The sequence below is a fragment of the Drosophila subobscura genome, chromosome E (assembly GCF_008121235.1).
Source record: "Drosophila subobscura isolate 14011-0131.10 chromosome E, UCBerk_Dsub_1.0, whole genome shotgun sequence".
In the NCBI taxonomy this organism is placed as follows: domain Eukaryota; kingdom Metazoa; phylum Arthropoda; class Insecta; order Diptera; family Drosophilidae; genus Drosophila; species Drosophila subobscura.
In genome coordinates, this window is record NC_048531.1 from 17,651,827 (window position 1) to 17,673,551 (window position 21,725).

Below are 21,725 nucleotides of genomic sequence, written 5' to 3' on the forward strand. Positions count from 1 at the left end.
AATTCGGGAAAATGTGACGACGACGACAACGTGTGGTATGAAGACAGCATTTTGGCATTTTATTTATAGACCGAAGAGAACGCCACCCAAATAAATCAAGAGCAGGGGGAGAGAATAAGAGATCGCTGAGAGAACGCATTCAAAGAGTGCACAGCCAGCTTTTGTTTACTAACAAATTCCGTCTAGAAGCATCTAAAAATCAACCCCATATCACTCGGGTATCAATTCGGTTCGGCACTGTATTTACCCTACACAAAAATGCTTTCAGAATTGATTGAAAGTTCCTAATTTGGGTTAAAACTCGAAGAACTATGGAGAAACGTCATCCAGCAAAGATGTCCCAATATGAACTGGGTTGTATGGCGCGATCGGGTTATTCGCCTCTTTAGCTCAGTGGTAGAGCACTGGTCTTGTAAACCAGGGGTCGTGAGTTCAATCCTCACAGGAGGCAAGAATCATCTACATTTATTTGGTTTATATTTTCTTTTTAAATATTTTTTTGCTAAGTTTATATACAGATTAAAAATTAAAAGCTTAAACATACTGGGAAGATTTTATGAATACTCGAATATGTGAACGGTCTGAAAATTTAATACTTAGTGTGTGAGGTTTTTGCATGGAGTTGAAAATAATATTTAAAGAAAAATAAATGTTACTGTTTTATTTCTTTTAAAATAACAATACAAAAATGTACACAATTTTAAATTAAAAAAAAAAATGTTAAAATAATTTGTTATCAAAAATTGCCTCCTGTGAGGATTGAACTCACGACCCCTGGTTTACAAGACCAGTGCTCTACCACTGAGCTAAAGAGGCTTGAGTGAGGCGCGTGGCAAAAGCAGCACATGAAGCTGGCGCCTTCTGGCTGTGGTCGCTGATGTTGCCATCCGCGGGTTGTTCAAAAAGTTTCAATTACATTCGAGAATTGAGTGCATGACAAAGTAAATTAATGTTCGCCTTATCTGGGAATCGGCACTTGAGTCGAGCGGCTGCTGTCTAGCATCTTTGACTAATGAAGGAAAGTCGAAGTTCAATGAGAATGCCCCATTTGCGGGCGTGTTCGAGAGGCAGCTCTCATTATGCCAAGAGGCAATTTGTTATGGGTAAATTGTAAGAAAATGTCGTGGGAAGTGGCAAGATGTAACACCTAATTGGGTCGCCCAGGCTGTTAGTAACAGAATTCTGTTACATTTGCATCTGAGGGCATCGATGGCACAACTGTACGAGTGATTGCCCGCCGTCAGCATATTCCGCATATCAAATTACCATAGTTCAGCCCTTTGGCATTTAAGCTGGATGCAAATCCGTTAAAGCGCCCAAAAATAAAAGGTGAAATGCGTAAATTACAGTGTCAACATTACAACGCCCACTTTGCCCGTTCGCTTGCTTCTTTTTCGGGGTGTCCCGCCGTGAAATGCATTATTATGCTGCACAATGAAAAGCGAAACCCAAGCCGCACCTTAAGGGTGCATCATGTTGGTTACGGCTTTTTGTGTATGTAAATTTTCACTAAGCTGTTGAATGGGAAACGGAATCGGAATCGGAGCCGTTGGCATTGGCGTCCTCGCCCAGTTGTTGACTTTGGCCATTGAAGTCTAGCCGTAATGTAACCCCCTTCGCAGCGGGACTGTGGCCTGAACCAGTGTCAGAAAATATTAGCAGGGCCCGACAACTGACAACTGGACATGACAGCGTGCCATCAGTCATCAATCATGGAAGGGTTTTCAGTCGCTTCTTGGCTTCCTTATTGTCTGTGTCAAAAACAATGTAATCATCAGGGCTTACAGCGGATTTGCCAACCCTCGCCGACAGCTGTCACTTGTAGTACAGTTGAGGCACTCCAAGGATGCGGCCTCGTCCTTCCTGATTGAACATTGTCAATAAATGTAATCGCTTCGAGCCACTGCCACAGACGTCATTGTGCAATGTTTATGATCTGTCATCCAGGCGCAAAATATTTATCACTCTCGGGAGTCGCATCCGTGCGTCCTCCTCAACCACCCCTAATTATAGTGCATTGTGGCAGTGCAGCTCTGGGCTCCTCAGGCAGGATACCGAATGCATTTCGTCCACTCCCTGACCCTGCGTCGGTCTGGGGAACTTGCAAATGTTAATGCAAATGCGAATGCAAATTCAGGCGGAATAAATGACCGGCCTCCCCCCTCCACAGGGACCACATACCGCTTTGATTCATGTTCATTCGAGAGCCAACAGTTAATTACAGTTTATTTCGTTTCTCCTCTTCCCAGCCCCTTTCGATGCTTCGTGCACCTCTAAGGTTCTCGATTGCACACAAACACTCATTAGACTTCCGCCGCATTGCGAGTTTTTTTGTTTGTTTTAATACCCTGCCGAGAGGTCTGTTTGTTTGTGAAACTCACTGTAACTGGAGGAGGTGTCTATGGAACCTTGAACCTTTACTTCTACCTAATTAGTTAGACGAAAGAGTATTTGTTTGGACATCGACTAGTAGTTCTAGCATTTCCGTTTCGCTTTGTGCCTGTTTTCCGCTGTGCAATCCGCTTCCGTTTCGCTTTGCATTTGTTCGTGGTTTGTTCTCTCTGCTATTTATCCATCTATCTATCATGTGCACTGCAAACACAAACCAATTGAAAGCGACATTAATTCGAGCAACCCAATTGTGTTTAGCCAAACTGCACTCCTTCCTGCACGCCTGTCTGTCTCTCTGTCATTTTGTGTCGCATTCAGCAACAACAATTACAAACAACAAATAATTATGTGCCTCGTAGACAGCACCACCCGCCTGCCTGCCCCCTTCCAGAATTTGAATTGTCGCCCAAAATGTCATTAAGGTGGGCGACGAATTTGGTTGTTGACATTTCGAAAACGTCATAAATAATTTATAACATCAATTTGTTTGCATTTTGGCCATTGTCTGAACGAACCTGAGTCTTGAAAATGGATTTTATAGATCTCGTACTTGATTGCTTTGATTTGTTATATTTTCTTCCCCTTCGTCTGTTCCGTCTTTGGGGTCTTATGCAAATTAAAGTGTGCCACTTAATTAATTTGAACCGATTGGATCAGCATTTACATAAATATATTAAGGTCCACTACGTTGGTCCAAAAATCAAGTTGTGTTGGCAATTTGTGTTTTGTCTGGTGTCTGATTTGTAAAGTGATTCCATCGACATTTCATTGAGCGAATGATACGAGTGTTGCGTTTATTCAACACATTTTTGACCATAAATTGTGTTAATCTTTCCATCAGATACAAATGCTCTACATGAACAACTGCCCAACCGCTCCAGAAATACTCTCAGAACGTGCGAACATTTCACTCAGCGCACTTTTGATTGTGGTTCTCTGCCCTTCAATCAAAGGAAGGCATCAAATTTCCACTCTTCCCTCAACTTGAACCACTTCCTTTCATCAACTCTTTTATTTTCTTGGTGCATACAAATAGTTCCTTAATTGACATTTTCTTCTGTGGTTCTACGTTTCCCATTTCCCTGATCAACCAATAAAACTCTTCTCCACATGTGGCGCCCCTTCAATAGAAGTGCACAAAAGCGATAATTTAATTTGGTTTCCATTAGGGGTAGACGCATTGCTTGGAAAGTGCTTCAGACTGGAATCAGTTCAAATTAATTAAAAACTCGAAAATGCGAAAAGAAAGCAAAACACGAACGGAAAATGCACTGCAATGTGTGTACAGAGGCAGCACAATGGAAAGTGCTTCAGCTCAAGTGGAAAACAAAAGCTAAACGGGAAAAAGTAGACTGCCAGCCACCACTCCCTCCCCTCCCTCCATGACGAAGTCCCCCGATTGAAACCCCTTTTGAGGGGGTTGAAAATGTGAGTCTCGAGTGCGAGTGCGGCGTCGGCGGCAACAGCAGCAGCTGCACAGGGGAAGGGACAGGACGGAACAGGACGGAACAGGACAGCGACTGGATGTGGCACGTGGCGCAGCAGCAGGGATCAGCCCGGTAAGCTGTTACATCACGCTGCATGTCCCTGTAATACAGTTACAACCTGAGATTGATGGGCCTGGCCAGACGACAGACAGGGATGAGGAGTGACAGACCAGACTGTGATGAATTGGTAGCCCTCGCCCCAGGCCATTTTTTGTCGTTCGATCTTTTTACGGGATGCTAATGACGATCCTTTTGGCTGTCGGCAGGCATTAGCCTCATATTTCTATTCCGGCGTGTCTGATTTTTTTCTAGCCCAGCAATTTTACACTAAATCAGGCAATTTTTTACCCAATTCTCTGATCCTTTGTTTCCATTTGACACTTTTTGGATGGATTGGCAGAAAAACAGTTGCAGATAGAGAGAATTAAGAGGTTTACGATGCGGCTGGGCAACTATTTTGCGGTTTGTGTGTGCTCGTTTTAATGCGATTTAATGGCAATTTGGGCATTCCGGGTAATTCCATTTTCCCCGCTCCTATCCTATCCCCAACCGGGACACATTCATAGCAGCTGTTAAAGGTGTAGAGGCCCACAGCACAGCACGCGACAGTTGCTCTTTCACTTTTCCTTCGATTTTCAGCCAGTTGCCTCATCAGCCTGCTGTGCGCCTTGTGTGAAAATTCTACAATTGGGTTCGACATGAGGTCCTCTAATCGATTGGGTATTCGGGTAATTTCTGGAGGAAACTCCCGGCCGGGCCGAACAGAGACAGACGTTCCACCACCGACCTGGCTGCAGGCTGCAACTGATGCGCAAAGATCGTTGATCCATTTTGCACGCACTGCTGCCTCGGAACTGAAATCGAACTGCACTCAACACTCGAAACTCAACAGTCGGGTACACGCAAGTAGAAACAGACACCCGCGGACATGCGTGCCAATCAAAATGATGATGTGAAAATGTTTGTTCATTGGGCATGTCGTTTCCATTTCAGTCCTAATGGCTCCATCTCCCATCAACAGCTCTCGACTCTTGGCAACAGGTGAGGCCCGGGGAGTGGAAGCTGGCCCGAAATTTCTTTGGCCCTAATTGTCATGGGCCACTGAAGCGCAGCGCCCGAGAGCCGATCTTAATGTTGATTATCCGCCGAATGTGTGTAATTTTTGTGAAATTAATATCCGGTCGGCCTCCCGACCTTGGGTCTTCCATCGTCCACCACTCCTTCCCCCGTCCACTTCCCAAACCCTCGTTCACCTTTGCCTCAGCATTTGCCTTTAATTACATTTAAAAGCATTTATCAGCTCGAAAGGCAACGGGCACAAACACAAGAACTAGAACAACTGTGTCAACATATGTTCACCCCTCGCCCTCATTCGCCGTCTGGTCTGCTATCTTTTGTGTCGCAGATACTTAAACAAAGATACAATTTTAGTACGTACGAAGTGCAAGCCCAGCTCTTGTTCTGAGACGGTTGGCGGTAGAAATTCGCTTCTGGGACGCCCTGAAAATGTGGGCCTCTTTAGCTCAGTGGCAGAGCACTGGTCTTGTAAACCAGGGGTCGTGAGTTCAATCCTCACAGGAGGCAGTTCCCAAGGTTCGGGCTCACATCCAACCCTCCATCATCGCATGCACCTGATGGGATGGCGGAAGGAGGGGAGTTGCGAGCGATTTTTTGCGTTATTTGAAGCTAATTGAAAGCTAAGATACCCGTCGATAGAGCTGCCTGGCCTTGGGAGATTTGTGGTTTATACATCAGGGATTAGTTATACATAATCAGGATACATAATCCTGTCCTGTCTTGGGTAGATACTTTGTGTTCCTTCCTCTTCCTTCCGTCTGTTGCTTTATTATCTCAAGCCCCTTCCATTCCATTCGTTGCACCTGCCTCACTAGTTGAAGGACTCGCTTTCTGGCGTTTCAAACATGCGTTCAAGTTCCGCTCTCATTCGTGTTTAGTTAGTACCCAAATTGCAGTTAGTGGCACAATTTATGTTGTCTCGCGATCTTCGAAATGCTCCATGGACACGCACACACCTCTGCAATGGGGCAGGGGCAGGGGCAGGGAGACACGAAAAATGTCTCCAGGTAGCAGCAGCCGAGCAGAGTGTTTTCTTTATTGCTTTTCATTTGTGGCATAAATTCCGTTTTAATTGAGGTTACAACTGGCTACTTGTTCGGGGATCGAAACTCCATCCACTTGGCATAAATTCCAGCATACAAAACCTGGGCCCAGGCAAGACGATCCCCTCCCTCTTCTAGCCTCCCCTGCCCCTGAGTCGTCTCCGTTCCGTTCTCAAGTGCCACAAAAATGCTCGAATTTATTATGTTTGTTGTGGCCTTTGCCCCTCAATCTCGTTCTGGGAATCCGAGAGTGGAAAACCCAAAGCAGGTCGAGTTTTTCCAGGCACTTGCGGTCTTCGCTCTTGTGTTTTTCTTTTCTGTTGATGTTTTCCTTTGCTCGGGATGGAAATGGAAAACCATAAAAAGTGTAGCCATGTATAACTGACAGCGACAAGTGATTTCCCTTTGTTTCCCCCTCCCTCTTTACGGAGAGGAAGCGTTGTTATTCTTTGCTTAAATTATTGTTTGGCAGGCAGCAAATATCTCCTCGATTCTCCCATTCTGGCTGGCCGACGAAATCTCTTCTTCGATCGTGTGGAGAAACGAAAGACTGAAGCGCCGAACGCATATGGAAATGAGCTAACCGTTTTCGGTCCATTTTGTAATACCCGTAGACGCCGGTCCAGCCGCACAACGGTACAGCACATTTCACTCTCCAGCTTTTTGGTAACAAAATACAATAACGATATTTTTAGCTGGGCTGGCCCGCACTTTTGTCGGTGGGTTTTGATTTAGAGCCAGAGTCGGGAGAGCCGGGGCCGCACATTAGCTAATCGAAATGATATCAACTCGAAAAAGTTTCGCAATTAGCTGGGTCGTGGGGAGGGGTGGAGGGAGTGTGGTGTCTCGAGCACTTTAAGCGCGTGAGAGGCGCATGTGTAATCCTTTTTTTGCTCCTTTTTTCCATTTGTATAATTTTGATTTATGTGTGCTCTTGAATTTAGGTTGTTGTGTTTCTATTTTGGACTGCATTTAATGGATGGAAATACAATCAACGCCGGCAGCAAGAGCAACCCCTGCACACCACGATGGTCCCACCCTATCATGTCATGTCCTCGCACCGGGTGAAGGGGTTCTCCGGGATTGTTGTGATCATTTTAATTGACTTTGCGCACGAGCGCGTGCACTGGAGCGTTGCACACTGGCGAGAGATAAGCGTGAGTGCACCGCCATGTGTCCGCCCGGCGATGATGCAACTGGAGCGGCAGGCAAATGAGCAACGCCAAGATGCGGCAGTGTGGCAGTCGTAAAAATCTCGGATGCTGCAGCTGTCAAAATATCCAAGACACCCACAAGAGCCGAGCCGAGGGAGTGGGGGTTCAATGCACTGGAACTCTATTAACCATTATAATCACCATGGGGTCGCGTCTGGCCCAATAAATCCACAGACAAGCCCATTGCACTTCTCTCTTGCGCTCTCGGGCTCGCGCTCTCACTCTCGGCACACAAACATCCACCCAGAGAGTGTATTATTATCGTAATAGTCGCACACAGAGCGAGGAGAGTTTGATATCTGACGCGTAGAGCGGGAATCATACGAGTACACGGCATATGCCTTGATCCACCACCACCAGCGCAAGCAGAGAGCGGCTCTAACAGAGAGAGAGAGAGAGTAAATGTGCGCCTGCGTTGGCTCTTGATCAAGCCATGAATTTCAGTCTTAAAACAGACGCGAACAGCAACGTTCAGTGGCTCTCGCTCTGTCTACGTCGTGATATTTCGTTTCGTTTCGTTTCGTTACGTTTCGTGTTGTCGCCTGCCCTGCGCGACTTTTGAACCTTCTTCAATCAGCGATCCAGGGGGAAGAGAGTGTGAGAACGGAAGAGAACCAACTCCTACGCCTGCGCCGCTGTCTATGTGTGTGAGTGTGTTTGTTCAGTTAATTCAAGAGTAAATTTCCTGTGTCCGCCCGAAGGAAGACTCTACTATAAGCAAAGGAAACACAGGCATAATTCGACGGAAAAACAAACGGAAATAATTAAGCGAAAAAATTACAAAAATATATATCTATAATTTACAACCAATCTGTGCCGAACGCCATTTAGTAACGGTCGCGATGCGGTTGCCGAAGCGGCAGCCAAACAGTCGGCCTAAGCATCGACATCATTGATTTATGTCTCAAGTGTAAATAATTGGCACAAAAGACCAAATTGAGGCTTTCCTCCCTGCCACTGCCCATGCCGCCCTGCCCTGTCCTCCATCGCCAATCAAATGCAATGAAATGAAATGTTTCCATTGACTTGTGCACACTCGAGAGCATTTCCATTGTTCGGTTATTGGTTAAGCCCCTGACGATCCGATCCGTGTGCTTCGAAACAGTTTTCAATCACTTGCTGAAATCGAAAGGTTCATCATCGAATCAATTGTCGCTGGCTTAGTGCATTCTAAATACTCGAACAGTGCAAACAAATATCCGAGCCGAACGAGGTCGTCACAGCAATAATAATGATGATGATGATGGAGCAATTTTCCCCCTGGTTTTTTGTGTGCCTCTGCCTTTGGTAGGCCACTCCTCCTCTTCTGGTGGCACCTGCCTTACATAATCCCCCACAAACACTGGGTGAAGGGTTCTGTTCTGGTATCTGAATATTTATGGTGGCATGGCGTGGACTTTCAGATCTGCCCCCTTATCATGACAAAAGAGTTGGAGAAATTTGAAATCTCATGAATAAATTAGTTGGTTGGCCATTGAAACGCGATTTGCCTTCCTGATGTGGCTTAGATGAGCAGCCAAACAGTCGGACGGCAATCAAGTTCAAAGTTTCTCGCAAAAACTGATTCACTGATGAGAGGGGGACCTCCATTGGCATTCCTAAGCAGCCACAATCAATCAGTCAAATATGAGTCGCCGTCGGAGTATCCGATCTCTGACCGTATAATTACATATGAAGTTTCTGCGGTTGAATCACGATCTCAGGTTCTGTCTGAAGTGTTCTCTGAGTTCTATTCTATTCTGGGTAAATGCAGTGGCAGGTTCGTTCTCCTCCGACCTACCTGCCTCCCCCTCCCTTCCTCTCTGCATCTCGATTTGTTCATTAATTTTAATGAGATGTTTCCTTTGGGGAATCGTTGATTGCATTTGAATAACAATTGTTCTTTCTAACCGAATTGTGTGTGTGTTTCTGTTTCCATTTCTTCATTGAAATGTCAAACCCTTTGTCGACTCCACAGGATGTCTAGGCCGGGTCTCTCGCGGGGGTTATTTACATATTCTTTGGATTCTTCTGCTGTTTGCCTTTGACTTTTGTTTGCTTTTTGATGTGTTCAATGCTAACAACCTAATCAAAGTTTGGTTGTGTTTCAGGTATTTGTTGATATGTAAATTTGTCGGATGACTGTATTTTATTTTTATGTGGGCTTCAGCTCGTGTCTGTGCGTGGACTCAGATGCACCAGAGGGTATTGCGAGCCGCCTTTTGTTTTTGGCCACTCGACTCGTAACTGGGAATAGAAAGCACAGATTTGAGATAACTCTGCATTCATCTTCATGCTGGTGGTGGTGTGTGTGTGCGCTAACTAATCTGTCCAACTGTGTCGGCTGAGGGTTTCACTTTCATTCAAGAGAGAGAAGCTGTAACAATTAAAATGAGAGTAGCAAATCTCCATTCCACATACGAAAATAAACCAAGTCAAAGCTATTGATTCCGAATTCGCTTTCGTTGCGATATGAACACATGGAGATCCGATCTCTGTGGCCCGGCCAGGGGCAATTTGCACTTTCCTAGTCTTCGATCTGAGTCTGGTATTAAGCCGACTTTCTAGAATTGATTTGCATAGATGATTTGTCCAGTGCGGAGACTTTCACGACCCCAATCTGCACTGCCAGCCAGCCAGCCAGTCGGCCAGAAGAGAGTCGAGCAGCTGACATTCTAACTGTGAGCGATATTCACTCTCTGCCATTTGTTCAAGTATAATTGCCCACTGAAATTATGGGCAATTATCAGCTGACATGGCGGCAACAGCTGCACAACAAACAACCAGTACGGTGGTCCCTCAATGGATAGAACGAAGGTTATTGTTAGTAGTTATTCGGTCTTTCAGTTCTTAGCTTCACTGCGCTTTCGATTTTCCATTCAGCAGCCATGTGCGAAAACTACAAGAGCCCAAAGAATGACCAAAAGATAAACTCAACTGCATAGCAACACGTACCGCTGCTTCTACTTACAAGTAAAGCCCCGGTCTATAATCATAGTCAATACATAGAATACCTGAGAAACAATTACTATATTTGAACTAAAGTATATCCGATGAATGTTAGAACAACCCAGCAGCCAACGACCTCACTGGAAGTACATAATAACTCTTCTACTCTACCCCAACATAAACGCCGAAAACAACAAAGAAATCTCCATATTCATGTCAAGTCCATTAAGCTTATTCGCAGCCAGTTGCCGGTCTGGTGTGTTGCTCTTTACTGGTCCATTTCGTAGGCCATGCGCCAGGCAGCCTCCGAGTGTGATTAAAATGATCAATGTAGCGGCCTGCCTTAGTGACACTTGTGCACATAAAAACCGTACGAAATACATGCCAAGCCAGGCCAATTGTTGGGTAAATTTGTATCTGCGAATGTGTGTGGAACGATAAATATATTAGCTCATAAATGACACAAACGCATACCATATCTACGAGGCAACCCAGGTGTTTGGAAACTACGACCGAGCAGGGTTAAGGTTTCGGAGAAACCCCAATAAAACAAAAAAGATAAACAAACTTTTTCGCCATTGCCCCCTTGGGGCAAATGTTTATGCATAAAGGTTATTAACAATAACTGAATTAAGCTAATTTTAATAATTATTTCAACCTTGTTGACAATTTGCAAACCAACCCATGAAATATATTTCAAACTAGCGAAAATAAATGGAGAAAAAAGAAAATTTGGCAATTGCCTCCTGTGAGGATTGAACTCACGACCCCTGGTTTACAAGACCAGTGCTCTGCCACTGAGCTAAAGAGGCCTCTGCCAGACGGGCGTCAGATGGCCCTTACGATATACGTGCCAACAGAATGCTTCTTAACAGAGTTCTGGAAAAGCTTAACAGTGACAGAGAGCGGGAGCCAGATAACAGACAAATTCGATGTAGAAATAATGTAAAGTTCTGCTTGAGCTCAGGGCGATTCACATTTGCATTAAGCGAAGCGTCACAGCTGTTAATCGAGTTTTTTATATAAGTTTACTTACTATGGCATACACACATTGTTAGAACCAGGTGTCATCTCCATTTAAGCAATTGAGCAGTATAATTTGCATTGTTCCAACCAGCTATGGGGGCGAACCGAACAAACACTGGCAATGGCACTGAGCTCATCTCGCAACAATTTTGTAGGCGCGCTCAAAACTTGGGCTCGTTGCCCAACAGAAGAAGGGGCGTGGCAATAAACGCCTTCTAAATACATTAGAGAGTATGAATGGAGAGAGAGAGAGGAAGGGAGATTTGTAAATTGGATTTAGGTTTTGTTTCTCTGCATTGGATTTACATAAAAGTTGAATTCGCTGCGTGGGAAGTTTTAAAAATCCATAAAAATACTCGGGCTATCGACTTGACTGACATCCCAACGGAATGCCTATGATACGCGAACAAGCATAAAGAGAGCCAGGCAGGCATCGAAATCTAATTGAGATCTTCGCTGATTGGAATTTTATTTATGATCTGCAACAGAATCGCAGTTAGAGGCACCGATCCCGTGGGGACCTTGGCGGACAAGTTGGGTGAGGCGACATGAGATTCAAGTGGAATGGAGACAAATGATACACGGGTAAAACGGAATAAACGTGTCATCGTTTTGTGGTTTTTGGGTCATTTGGTGTGTGTGCTTTAAGCCGAAGCGGAGCACCAAACGGCACGTCCAATGGCTGGCCTGGCTGTATGAGATCGCTCAGCTAGACCGGAATTCGGATTCGAACAAGTTTCACTTGCCACCTCGACCTGCCACTTGCCACTTGCCACTTGCCACTGTCCAGTGGCCATCCACCGTTCCAGTTGCTTGGCCATCATCATCATCACCGTCGAAAATGCAATTTGCAAGTTGAATTTTGGAGTAGGTACAGTACGCGGGTAGGCAGTATCGCAATTTGCAGCTTGTTCTTGGTTTGAAACATTGTTTCGGTACCTTGAGCCAAATTGGCTTCATAAACTTGGCTGTTTGTCATGTTTCTGTCCCTGTAGCTGTCTGCCTCTTACGCCGGAAACGCGTTAAGCACAAATGTAGACTAAATGGAAATGATTATGGAGCTGACTGTGCTTCAAACGATGGAGATGGGAATTATAAAACAAATGAATATGAAGTTGACAACGTTCTCAAGTCTAGAATATCCATTTTTCGCTGTAAGCAACCCCGATCACGCCACCATCGCCAATAACTTAATTATTAGTTAGTTGTACTTGTTCTTGGTGCGGTTGCGCTTCAGTGGCTTCAGCGCCCACATGCACGATGCCTGGGAAGCGCCTGAGCCCGAGCCCGAGCCCGAGCTCGAGCTCGAGCTAGCTGCACTTGCTCTCGTTCTTATTAAATGGAAGAGAAGACAAAAGGAGAACCCTTCAAAGTTGGCCACGCAAATTCAAGAATAATAATTACATGCATATAAGGTAGCTCCCAGGGGCAGTGTCTGCATATGCCCGCAGTTGAACGATCTTCATGCTTGACAGACTTTTCCCACAGCCAATTGTAACCGACACTGCTGCAATTTGGTGATAGTTTACCTGCTAGAGGCCGGCATTTTCTTGCCAGATTCCCCTTAGATCCCCTTAATTTCAGCCCATTAGCAAAGCGATCTAACAAACTTCAACCAGCGACAGACAGATCCGAATCCGACTGCTAATGTGCGAGTACTCGACGGGGCTTTCGTTCTGTTCGGGTCTCTCTCTAAGCCCCGGCATCTAGTCCATAATTAGACACTAAAGCGAAATTAGATTAATGATAGGCCCACATTGGGTGAGCTAACCAAAACAAGCCAGCCCCACTCCACGTCCCGTCCCAGCACGCAATCCCAGAGACAGGCCCCAAAAGACAGACCTAGACAACATGCTGATGGAGTTCTTAGCTAGCTGAATTTTGTAGAACGCTGCTGGCAGCGTTTCCAGCATGATGATTATTCTCCAAGACTAATGACTTACTTGCTCCCACCTTGAACGCAGACAAGCAGTTCCCCAAGCAAAATAGTACAATGTCAAAGCGATGTTATTAGATGCATGTGATAAAGATAAACAGACACTACGCAGGGGAAGCTGTGCCCTTCCTGTACCCCTCCTTGGCTTTAAGTACTTTTAAATAGAAAAAAGAATAAGAATATGAAGGAAAAAAGAAAAATCAGCTAAAAGTTCGATGACAATGCCAACAACACGCGGTGTTCCCAAGCGGTCCCCCATCTAAGTACTAACCGCGCCCGACGCTGCTTAATTTCGGTGATCGGACGAGAACCGATGTATTCAGCGTAGTATGGTCGTTGGCGAAAGTCCACAGTTAGAACTTCTAGCAAAAGCAACGAAAGCTCATTTCTGTCAGAGCTTTTCAACGAAAGTTTTTCGCAGTTCATTAGCTGCAGCAGCAGTGTTCTGGGTCGGTGGTCTTCTTCTTCACACGGTTTTCCATAGAACTCGTTTTTCTGGCTCTTTAGAGCTCAATAAAAGCCAAGATAACGGTGTTTGGCAAAGCGCTTTTCCTGCATGCATATGAGAGATACAATTTGTACGAGTGTGCCACAAGTATCTATGACAATTGCAGCCAGAGCCACAGCCAAGTACGAGTATGAATGGAAGGGCTTTGTCTTTCAAAGCCGACAAAGGCAAAGTAAACAAGTGAAAACCCATAAAGGGAGGGGGAAGGGAAGAGTGGGTATGGGCGGAGAGGAAAAAGAGTTTGCCGTTGTCTTTGCCGGCACATTAAGTAATGTGATCTATGCAACCTCATCTGGGAGATTGTATCTCCCAGAGCGTATGTGTGTGTACAGCTTGCGGCTGTGCGAATCTGCATATCGAATGCATTTCTTTGTTGTGCCACTGCCACTGCCACCACCGAAAGTGCGTCCACAGCATTGCTCATTTGCATATGATGAACATTTCTTTCCGCCGCCCCACCTCTTCCCTCTGTTCGTACTCGTAATATGAAAGATATGACGGAAAGAAATCTTGACACATGGGAGGAAGGAAGGTTCTTTTTCTCGGCTAATTAAACTGCCTTCAACGAATCGTAAATGTAACGTGCCAAAGTTGTTAAGAGCGGCGAACCGAAACACAGGGAATCGTGCGCCACAAGAGTCGACTATAGCGACTAGAAGCTGCCCTCTAAGCAGTTTTACATTGATTTAATGGGAAAGAAAACTCTGATAGCCAGAGGTAAAGAGAATGAATATATTAAAAGTGTGAAATACCATTTTTAATTGCCATATTTTAGGCTATATCTCATCCATTTGAAGCACTTCTTTCTGAGTATGCTCTCATGCTCCACGATTGAGTGGCTTAACAAGCTTATACACATGCATACATATGTACATATTATGTACATACACATGTACATATGTACATATGTGCCCGTCTGGCAATTGTTTTTGTTTTGCGAAGCGGAACGCAAATTAAAGTGACTTTGAGGAGCTACAGCCAGGGCCTGTCTTCTGGGGCTGTCCACTTGCCAAGCGTTAAGTTCAAAGTGCACTCCCAGATACGACATATATCACTGTCAACTTACCCGAACGCAACCCAACCCACTCCACTCCACTCCAGCATGCCACTTAAAGTTTCTCACTCTTCTGTGTGTCTCTCTCTCTCTCTCTCTCTCTCTTGCAGTGCTGAACTGAGCAATTTCCATCATGGACACCGGAAGTGTGGTTAGCGAACCGATTTCCGCGCATCATCGCGCCTTTGCCAAACAGAAATCCGCCTCCATGGTAAGTTCATTCGATTGCAGAAACACAAACCAATCTGTGCAGGCCGATTGTGTAAGGCCACATTACATATAGAAATAGACAGCAGCCAAATACTCGCGTATGTGTGTACACATAATTAATGCAACATCTATCCCTGCCCTGCCCCATTGTCTGATTCGATTATATAAGAGCGCAAAAGCTATATACGCTAATTAGATGTTGACACGCACATCCCAGACAGACATCGGCCACTAGGCAGATGCATACATGGATACTAAGCTACCTCGAATACCCTCGAATACTGTGCATCGTTTCACGCTAGAAAGTTGTCGAAAATGAAAATTCACAAATAGCCAAAGATAAATCAAAGTTGTGTACATGCAAGCAAATCACTGATGAAATGTGCAAAGAGAAGGTAAGCTTTAAGAAGTATTTTTCGTAGCAAAAAATGAGCTTGGAACGACGATGATGTACCCGCCACCAAATCTTAATCGCCAAGAAATAAATGCCAGATAATAAAATGTTGGAAACACCCCAACATGGAAATGGCAGTGGCCCAAAGCACAAACACTTTTCGAAAATGAATTGCAAATTGCATTTGAATGCATTTTGAAGCAACACTTTCACGCGGCCCACAACAATGCAGAGTCATTCATTCCGATGCAGCCTGTGCATTCAGTTGCATTCAACCGATTGGGTGTTCGACTATGTATCCAAATGTTTTACCACACACAAGTACTGGCATTATGTGTGAAATACTGCAAATGGTGGCGGGGTGGCTGGAACGAATAAGTGTGTGAAAAGTGAAAATATGATTCAATAGATGTAGCATACATATTTATAAATGAAGAGAATTTCATGCCGGCATATCGTAGGAAGTGAAGCTTTGGGAAAAGTAGAAATGTTGAGGAAGCGAAGCCTATGACCCCACACCACAGATCTTTGACACTTGCCTTCTGTAGCAACGAACATCATCATAACTTAGTATATAAATGGAACTTCACCCATCTGAACCTCTCTCACTTGCACAATAAGTTGGAGATACTTTTTATTTTGAGCGGTGGAATGGGCAGAGGAATATCATTCACAACAGATGATTTCTGCTTAGCAATTTGGGGGAAAGAAGTCCGACACCACAATGGAACTTTCACTCGCAGCCAAATGATTGAAAGCAAGAGTGAGTGACGAATATACTCCACTCGCATCTACATACATACATCCATACATATGTACATATGTATATTTTGTTGCTTTCTGCGTTCATCAGCATCCACATCGATGCGTCTCATTAGCCGACAGGTGTTTAGTCAAGGGGCGTTGGAGAGGAAACCATAGCAATAATATCTATAAATAGACCCAGTAAATTGGCCATAACTAATGGCTGAACCAATACGAGTATGCACATATTTATTACGTTTGTAGTTCGCCCAAAGATTGAGTAACTGCTTGTATGGAATGGAATATCAGAAGCACACCATTCGAAAACCTTCCACAAACCGCACCCCAAAAGACGGGTCTGCATTTCACACCCTTCTTGACGACAGATACAGATCCCTACCATTGCCAACGGTCAATTAATTCCTTCCACAAAATTACATCAATTACTCAACGACAGAGACCAAAAGATCCCAGCCCGCATTTGATATTTGAAACTCTCTTCTAATATATGCAAATTTATTTATGATCTGAATGTAAAAGTCAAGAAATTGTATGGCCCAATCCGCAGTGTGCAGAAGTTCTCACGTTCTCCTTTCTGCCTGAACTGGACAATGTCCAGTCTCGATTTCCTTCAACTTCCCCTTCCCCACTGCGTTATTAATTTTGTACAAATTTCTCAACAACTGCAACTTCCCCGAGCCAAAGGTAAGGGTTGCCAGCTGAGGGGTGGAAGGAAGCTTCAACTGTGCCAAGGCGGTGGTTGTTGCATTTATGTAAGTGCAGCTGAGACAAGACTTTGTAACGGTTCGGGGTTTAGTTTGTGAGGTGGAGTGCAAAATGTTTCATGTGGCAGAAGGACGTACACACTGTGCAGCTTTAACCTATGGGAACGTGATTGAAAACGCGCATACGGATCAGTAATCATGCTGCAACTGAAATTCATAAGTTCATTGTTCTCATTCTTAGATTTCTTTCGATCGCCACGCCCAGATTGGTGTATTTATAACACAATTTAATGGATTTTAGATCAACTATTCATAATTGTTGTCTCGTAACTTGTTATCTCAATGAATTCCAATTTGCATGGAGATTGCAGAATCAAAGTTCGTTAGGGGGTCGCTGTTGAACTTAAATGTCATTTATACATGCTTTTTACCTGGCACGTACATATGTATATATACATATATGTACATTCGTGTGTATGCATGTAGCGTCAAGCTCGTCAAACCCAAAAGCTCCAACAGCGCCAAAAGCTGAGAGAGAAATTCACCGCATCAGCTGATTTCTCTGTCGCACCGCTGCGCTGCTGACGTTTTGTGTTTGTTTGTTACAATTTTTGTTTGTTTCTCTTTAAATTGGACATAAGTGTTTGTTGTAAACTTAATACGTGTACCCGCAACATTTCCATTGAGTTGGCGAGTGTCTATGAGTAATTGTACTGTGATAAATGTGATAAACGCGAGGCGTTAGGCGAAACTTAAGCAACAACCACAACAAGTGCTCAATTATCAGTAATTTACAATATTAGGAAACTTGATTCCATAAGCCAACAAAACTGAACTGATTAATGTTTAACTAGAAAGGAGCCAGCGATTATATAACAAGAAAACAGAAAAGAACAGAAACCGAAACGCGAACAACAAATTCCGAAAGCGATCGAGCGAAAAGCATTAGAACCGAAATTCACCTCGCCCCCAGCGTACAAAATGCGAATCGTTGGCTCCAGTATGCTGTCAGCCCTCAAGCGGCTATCAGTCAGCCATCAGAATCAGCCGATCTTGCCCAGCAATCGCGGCAGAACGCAGTCGCTAACACTAAGATCAGTCCACAGTCAATTCGGAACAATGAGTCTACCGGAACGGAAACCCTTCACGCCGGACTTCTTCTTCCGGCAAGTACGTAATGCGAACGCATCTGATGAAATTCCCCAACCCAGCCGAGATTAACCATCGCCACCAACAGCTGTTCGATGGGGAGAGCAGCACCTACAGCTACCTGCTGGCGGATCTGAAGACTGGCGAGGCCGTGATCATCGATCCCGTGCTGGAGCAGGCCAAGCGAGATGCCCAGCTGGTGAAGGAATTGGGCTTCAAGCTCAAATACGCCAGTGAGTGAGAGGAGAGGGGAGGGGAGGGGCAGTCTTATCACCTTGGAGATCATTTCATCATCCCACGCACGTATTTCAGTCAACACACACATGCACGCGGATCACATAACGGGCAGTGGCTGGCTCAGAGAGCTGACGGGCTGCCAGTCGGTGATTGCCGCCGCCAGCGGTGCCAAGGCGGACCGCCACCTGCACGAGGGCGATCGCGTCGATTTTGGCAGTCATGTCATTGATGCACTGGCGACTCCTGGACACACCAATGGCTGCATGAGCTATGTGATCAAGGATCAGGGCTGCGTGTTCACTGGCGACACTCTCCTCATACGCGGCTGCGGGCGCACAGACTTCCAGGAGGGCAGTCCCCAAGCATCTGTACGAAAATGTCCACAGCAAGATCTTTACGCTGCCCGAGAACTATCGCATCTATCCGGCCCATGACTACAAGTGAGTTAGAGGAAGATTTAGTCGTAAAGGGAAGATCGAGTGCTAATTCTTTGCTGCTTGCAGAGGACAGATGGAGAGCAGCGTGTGGGAGGAGAAGCGCTATAATCCCCGACTGACCAAGGATCTGGCAGAGTTTATCAAAATCATGGACAACCTGAATCTGCCGTATCCCAAGAAGATAGACGCGTCGCTGCCCGCCAATCGAGAGTGCGGGGTCTACGATATTCCCAAGGAGTAAATACAATCCCTGTGAAGACACTGAAAGTGCAGCTAATCCAACATAGATAAATATATCAAAATACTTCCAAGAGATTTGTAATCTATAAAATAAACATGCCTGTGTAATCCCCGTTAAAACCCGATTGCTTTACTCCCGAAACACAAGGACTTCCCCCATGTAGAAACATCATCTAATATCTGCAAGTTTTTCTTATTTTTACAGACCATTTTGAATCCGAAGGGTTGTGGCAGTGCTGCCAAGTATAGTCTGCACACGGCAGTGGCAGCCGAGAACCATGATCCAGGCAATGGGCACACGACCAGCCACAGCTCCACCACGGGAAGACGACGCAAGGGTGGATCCCTGGGCGGAACGCTCTCATCCCGCTCCACGCGCAGCGAGTCAAAGGAGCTGCGGTCGGCCCTGCAGGATCGCGAGGCCGTCATCCAGAATCTGCGCATTCAGCTGTGCCTGGGAAAGCTGCCGCGCCCCAGCGGCCCGCCGCTGGACGATTCGGAGAAGCCAGCAGCCGAGCAAAAGTTGAACCGACTCAAGTCCGAGGCGGAAAACAAGCGCATCAAGATCAAGAACCTGAAGAGCGCCCTCGAGAAGCTAGACATCACAGAGTGAGTAATGAAAGCAGCCCAAACCGAAGCAGAAGCTAATCGATCCTCTTCCTCCCCCAGCAACATTGACATACGCATCCGGCAGGCCGAGCTGGAATATGCCCTGGGCCGGGAGGAGCTGCAGATGCTGTCCATAGTGGAGGAGGCACGGGCACTGCAGGCCAGGCTGGAGAAGTCCAAGCCGGAGGCCCAGACCCTCTACAACATCATCAGCTCTGGGGTGTCGCTCAGCCTGCACGCGGTGCATGCAACGTCCGGGCGATGGGCAGCCCAGCAGCGGGCCGATCAGCCGGGATTCTACGTGGAGTGGGCCCTGGAGGGCGACGGACTGTACAAGGGCGATCGCATATTGGAGATCAACGGCCGCCTGGTGACCAGCAAGACCAAAGAGGAGCTGCAGAAGCATGTGGGCAACTCCGGCAAGTGCCAGATGGTGGTGATGCGCAAGAAGTCCCTGCCCATACCACAGAAGCAGCTCGACCAGGAGAAGGAAAACAACATGCGACTGCAGCATCGCATCTCCTACCTGGAGGAGCAGGTGCGAGAGCTGCAGACAGTCAAGGAGCAGCAGCCCAATCACCACCACCACCAGCAGCAGCAGCACCACCAGCAGCAGCAGCAACTGCATCAGACACCCACCAGCCAGTCGCAGCATGTGACGAGCATCAGCATCTCATCACCCCCGTCGACGCCGCCCGAGAAGCCGCTCATCTTCCAGCGGGGCAACTACATCACCACCCTGGTGGGGGGCAAGCCAATAGAACTGATGGGCGACGATAGCGCCCAGACGCCTGCGCATGTGACCAAAACCCTGATCAAGGAGAACACCCACATCGACATGCGCGAGCGACTGCCCCACATGTACTCGATGCCCTCCAAGTCGCTCTCCGCCTCGAAGATCTCCATCAACAGCGACTCCGCCTACATGCAGCACCACAGGCGCGAGAAGGAGCGCCACCGCGAGCGGCGGCCACGCGATCCCCTGCAACAGCAGCAGCAGCTCCACCGCGAGCATCTGATGAGCGCACATGCCCGCAGCGTGGAGCACCTCAACCAGTACAATGGGTAGGTTACAAGCGATTCAACCGCCAGCTTCCATCGATGCTAATTTCTATGCTCTCCCCAGACTGGAACGTCGACGGGACACGCCCCGACAGAGCGAGGCGCAGACCCTGCGCACCCGGCTACCCAGCGACATGAGAAGCGTCAAGTCCCTGGACTTTGACAGCGAAAACGAATCCAGACCAGCGACGGAGACCAACCGCACGGCGCGACCCACGCCGCCCAAGAAGCCACTGCGGCTGTCCCTGCAGCGGGCTCAGAGCCTGCAGACGGTGGAACTGCACCCTGGCCACGATCTGGAGCGGAAGCGGCCCATGAAACGGATGCACCACAACAATAACAACCACAACAAGAGCACAGCCTCGCCCACGGATGAGGGCCAGACGATGCTCATCGAGAACTGCAGTCCCCTGCACACAGCCTCCCTGGGCAGGCACAAGCTCATCTAAGGGGAAGGGATGGAAACACAGGAACACCCCCTAAACAATCATAACCCCCAAACGACTGCCAGCAGATGGCAGTTGACACCAACAGGCGGACATGTGCAAAATTATAATTAGAATTATATTTACCTTTGGGCAGGCGGCAGGCAGTCTTCTCTCACGTGAAGGGGAGAGATTCATTTGTACTCGAACTCTGCATTCTGCTGTACTTACATTCTATATCGATAAGTAGGGAGTAGTGAGAGATCATATTAGCACAATATTAAACATAATTTAGTGTAAATACACGAATATATTCATTTAATTTGTCGTTGAATTCATTCGGTAGCAGAAATCGTTCATTGTCGGACCAGCCCCCCACATGCTCGTATATTTTGTGCGACTACTGAAGCTGATAAGATTTCATTGATGGCACCTAAATCATTGACAGATAAGAGCAGAGCTAATACCCATTCGAGAGTTGATTTCGACACACATTAGTCCAGGCCCGAAGCAGTTTCCGGGCAGTGCTCCAACAATAAGGAGTTTTTGGTTCAGTTCTCAAGAGAAATAATTAAAGGTGAGACAAATAAACATAAATAAAAACCTTTCTGGAAAGTGTACTCCCAAAAGGAGTACAAACGAGAAGGGACGTGTGAGACGCTTCTTACGCATCACAACTTTTATACCGGCACTCAGTACTACATCTGCAACTTAGCGGTTCTTTGTCAAATTTTACATTTTTTCTTCATCTGTCATCTACATCAACAACACTACTCACGCCAACACGCTCCTTTAGCTCGCCACCCTCCCCTAGAAACACACACTGCAG

General features: G+C 46.3%; 2 protein-coding genes and 5 non-coding genes across 7 annotated transcripts; 4 read left to right on the forward strand and 3 right to left on the reverse strand.

Moving 5' to 3' along the window:
• Positions 1-379: 379 nt before the first annotated feature.
• On the forward strand, positions 380-451 carry Trnat-ugu. The gene has a single exon. It is a non-coding gene; the product is annotated as a tRNA-Thr (tRNA).
• A 293-nt stretch (positions 452-744) lies between these two features.
• Trnat-ugu lies at positions 745-816 on the reverse strand. The gene has a single exon. It is a non-coding gene; the product is annotated as a tRNA-Thr (tRNA).
• Positions 817-5,390: 4,574 nt separating this feature from the next.
• Trnat-ugu lies at positions 5,391-5,462 on the forward strand. The gene has a single exon. It is a non-coding gene; the product is annotated as a tRNA-Thr (tRNA).
• Positions 5,463-7,672: 2,210 nt separating this feature from the next.
• On the forward strand, positions 7,673-21,166 carry LOC117889998. Its single transcript, XM_034794585.1, has 5 exons — positions 7,673-7,859; positions 14,775-14,875; positions 19,006-19,409; positions 19,470-20,474; positions 20,536-21,166. The coding sequence occupies exons 2-5, from the start codon at positions 14,798-14,800 to the stop codon at positions 20,918-20,920; spliced, it is 1,872 nt and encodes a 623-aa protein (XP_034650476.1). The 5' UTR covers positions 7,673-7,859; positions 14,775-14,797; the 3' UTR covers positions 20,921-21,166.
• Trnat-ugu lies at positions 10,881-10,952 on the reverse strand. Its single transcript has one exon. It is a non-coding gene; the product is annotated as a tRNA-Thr (tRNA).
• Positions 13,325-13,443, reverse strand: LOC117892760. The gene has a single exon (XR_004648739.1). It is a non-coding gene; the product is annotated as a 5S ribosomal RNA (ribosomal RNA).
• Positions 17,303-18,921, forward strand: LOC117889999 (persulfide dioxygenase ETHE1, mitochondrial). The gene is given in 5 exon segments (XM_034794586.1): positions 17,303-17,907; positions 17,975-18,119; positions 18,199-18,476; positions 18,478-18,563; positions 18,627-18,921. Coding segments are annotated over 5 exon segments (873 nt in total). The 5' UTR covers positions 17,303-17,718; the 3' UTR covers positions 18,802-18,921.
• Positions 21,167-21,725: the final 559 nt, after the last annotated feature.

Excerpts from the sequence above, each read along its gene's own strand:
- LOC117889998 (XM_034794585.1), top strand. The coding sequence starts at position 14,798 with ATGGACACCGGAAGTGTGGTTAGCGAACCGATTTCCGCGCATCATCGC. Across the intron at positions 14,876-19,005 it reads AACAGAAATCCGCCTCCATG|ACCATTTTGAATCCGAAGGG; the intron begins GTAAGTTCATTC and ends TTATTTTTACAG. Across the intron at positions 19,410-19,469 it reads GAGAAGCTAGACATCACAGA|CAACATTGACATACGCATCC; the intron begins GTGAGTAATGAA and ends TTCCTCCCCCAG.